This window comes from Austrofundulus limnaeus, unplaced genomic scaffold (genome assembly GCF_001266775.1).
Source record: "Austrofundulus limnaeus strain Quisiro unplaced genomic scaffold, Austrofundulus_limnaeus-1.0 Scaffold136, whole genome shotgun sequence".
Taxonomy (NCBI): domain Eukaryota; kingdom Metazoa; phylum Chordata; class Actinopteri; order Cyprinodontiformes; family Rivulidae; genus Austrofundulus; species Austrofundulus limnaeus.
In genome coordinates this window covers 496,551-498,984 of record NW_013952538.1, presented here as the reverse complement: position 1 = coordinate 498,984, position 2,434 = coordinate 496,551, and the positions used below count along the sequence as shown (strand labels likewise).

The 2,434-nt window shown below is 35.3% G+C and overlaps 1 protein-coding gene across 1 annotated transcript in view; it reads right to left on the bottom strand.

Moving 5' to 3' along the window:
• Nucleotides 1-168: 168 nt before the first annotated feature.
• The window catches only part of LOC106522763 (flotillin-2), a 9,633-nt gene continuing 7,367 nt past the window's right edge, over nt 169-2,434 (bottom strand). The window contains exons 10-11 of the mRNA XM_014015916.1: nt 1,711-1,860; nt 169-1,598 (exon numbers count right to left, since the gene is read on the bottom strand). Of these exons, the coding sequence (XP_013871370.1) occupies nt 1,560-1,598; nt 1,711-1,860 (189 nt within the window). The 3' untranslated portion in view covers nt 169-1,559. The remainder of the gene's footprint in view (nt 1,599-1,710; nt 1,861-2,434) is intronic.

Genomic DNA, 2,434 nt, shown 5'->3' with positions numbered 1-2,434 from the left:
GTATTTTTACAGTCTTTATTTTACAGTTAAAACATGTTTATCAAATAAAGTCTGTTACAACTAATCATGGATCCTTTTAAATGTAATTTTTTTAAATTACAGTTCTCATTTGATTGTTTTGCCTCCAGTATAAGATTGTATTTAAAATGATGAAATGACAGTGACAAACACATTTCTGCAGTAGATTTAATAGTTAAGAGTAAACACACAGATGGATGACATGCAAAAATCCTCAACCGAAACAAAAAACTTTTAGCCGTTTCAGAGGAACTTCGTACAAAATAACTCAGATTATTAATCTGATGTACAGGGAGCGATAACAGTCTATTTTTAAAAGTTCAGTCAGTATTTTCATGCTGATTACATCAATCTGTTTTTGTAGTTTCTTCAAATTGAACATGAAAATGTTTAGAAACAATGAATTCACAGGAGGCTTTGACCTTTGAACTGAACAATCAACATCTGCAGCCATGCGTCGTCTTCCAGAATCAAAGCATCAGGACCGATCAAATGACAAAAATCACAGTTTAACACAGAAATATCGTCTGATCAGCTTAAATATCTTTAAACATTTTATATCATCAGGTAAAGATCAGATATGTAGCTGCATGAAATAAAACTCAAATTTCTCTAAAACGTGTCAAAGTTTGTTTTCTTTACAAATGTTCAACATGGCTTTTTATCTACAAAAACCTGTAGCGGAAATTAAATAACATCTGGAGCACTACAGATTATCAGTGACAAACTGTCCCATTTGGCAGTGCTGTTTGGTCTTTTCTTTCAATAAATTAAATAAATTAAACATTAAATATGGACAAACCATAGATCTAAGACATGTAGTGTATTTTAGCCTCTCTTTTTTTTCCCATCGGGTCAAAATCTGCATTAAATAAGCTACAAGCTAATTACACCTACCCGTTTTATAATCAGTAAACATGTTTGATATTGGCAGATCGCAAAATTTGCCGATAGTAAAATAAATAAATAAATAAAAGTGCAGTTTAAATTTTGCCCAATTAGCTTTTAGGATTATGAGCACCTTTGTTATGTTCAGCTAATGAGCGTTTAAAGCATTTAAATAAAAAAATATACAACAAAAAAGTGATTATCCATGAAGTGCAGATGTGTCTCAGCAGAGAGAGGTATTTAAACGAACGTAAAGAGGGGACACAGTAACAACAGTGGTCTTTTGGTATGAAAAAAAGCAGAAACTGGAATAAATATTGCAGCTGTTTGATTAAAAGTACAATAAATCTAACGGGTCAGAGTCAGCATCACATTTATCTAATTATCAGCTCTTCTCCTAAATGATACAACACACAGACAGCGCCCCCAAAACTGACCTGAATTACAATAAATAAATAAATATTTCCACAATTCAACTAAAGAGCGTATCTGGACGAGCAGCAGTGCATGCAGATGTTCTGGTCCTGTAGAAAGTAAGGCACCAGAGGTTTCCAGAATACACCTGGTGTACAGTGTTTAACAAGTCTTCAGGTGTTTTAAAGGCAGTCTATGAGAGTGCATACAACAGACTGGAACCAGGAGTTCTTCACTTTTCAGGCTTCAGCAGACGTCATCTTCTGCAGCAAAGGGAGCTGGAGGGAAAAAAGCACTGAGATTTTTAACCTGATGATAAAACTGGAGACGGTTTGATTTAGTTTTAGATTTTCTTTCACTCAATCCTTGTAAAATCAGAAATAATATTACCTTAGACAAATCCACTCCTGTGAGAGCATTGACAGAAACAGGAAGTTCGGCCAGAAGGCGATTTATTTCACTTGTCGCGCGGCTGCCCTCCCCGCTGAGGATCACAATCTCATTTGTTTTGGCTAAAGGTGCAGAAATCTTAGAAGCAATCTGAAAACAAAAAACAACAATTTTGCATTAAACAGGCTTCAGTGATCATATTAAAGATTCCTGAGTAAACTGCATGAATATGATACAATTAAACATTTTAATCTGGTTAGCCGCTGTATTTTGTTTGAACAAAACCTAAAATCTAAAACCCAAGCTAAGCTAAGCTAGGCTAGGCTAGGCTAACTACGCACTATTTTCCTTTTTTATAGACAGTTACCAACAGAGACAAAAATGTACTAAATATCTGGCAGGAAAACAGAAGTTGAAGCCCCTCAGGGTGGTCCCCTCGGTCAGAGGTTCTCAACTGGGGTCTGTGAGCCGTATATTGGGGGTCCTCAAAAAAATTCAATACATTGTAAATTTCGTTTTTATTTTAAAAATTGCGTATGGGGAACAATGCAGTAGTAAAACAAACATACTAAACCAAACAAAAAACAATATTCCCATGGCTTTTAGGGGTTAAAATGAAGTAAATTATTTTTAAAACAGTGTAGGGTTCATGAGGGGGTCCCTGGAAATGTTTCACCCTTAAAAGGGGTCCCCAGACCCAAAATGTTTGAGCCCCCCTGCCTTA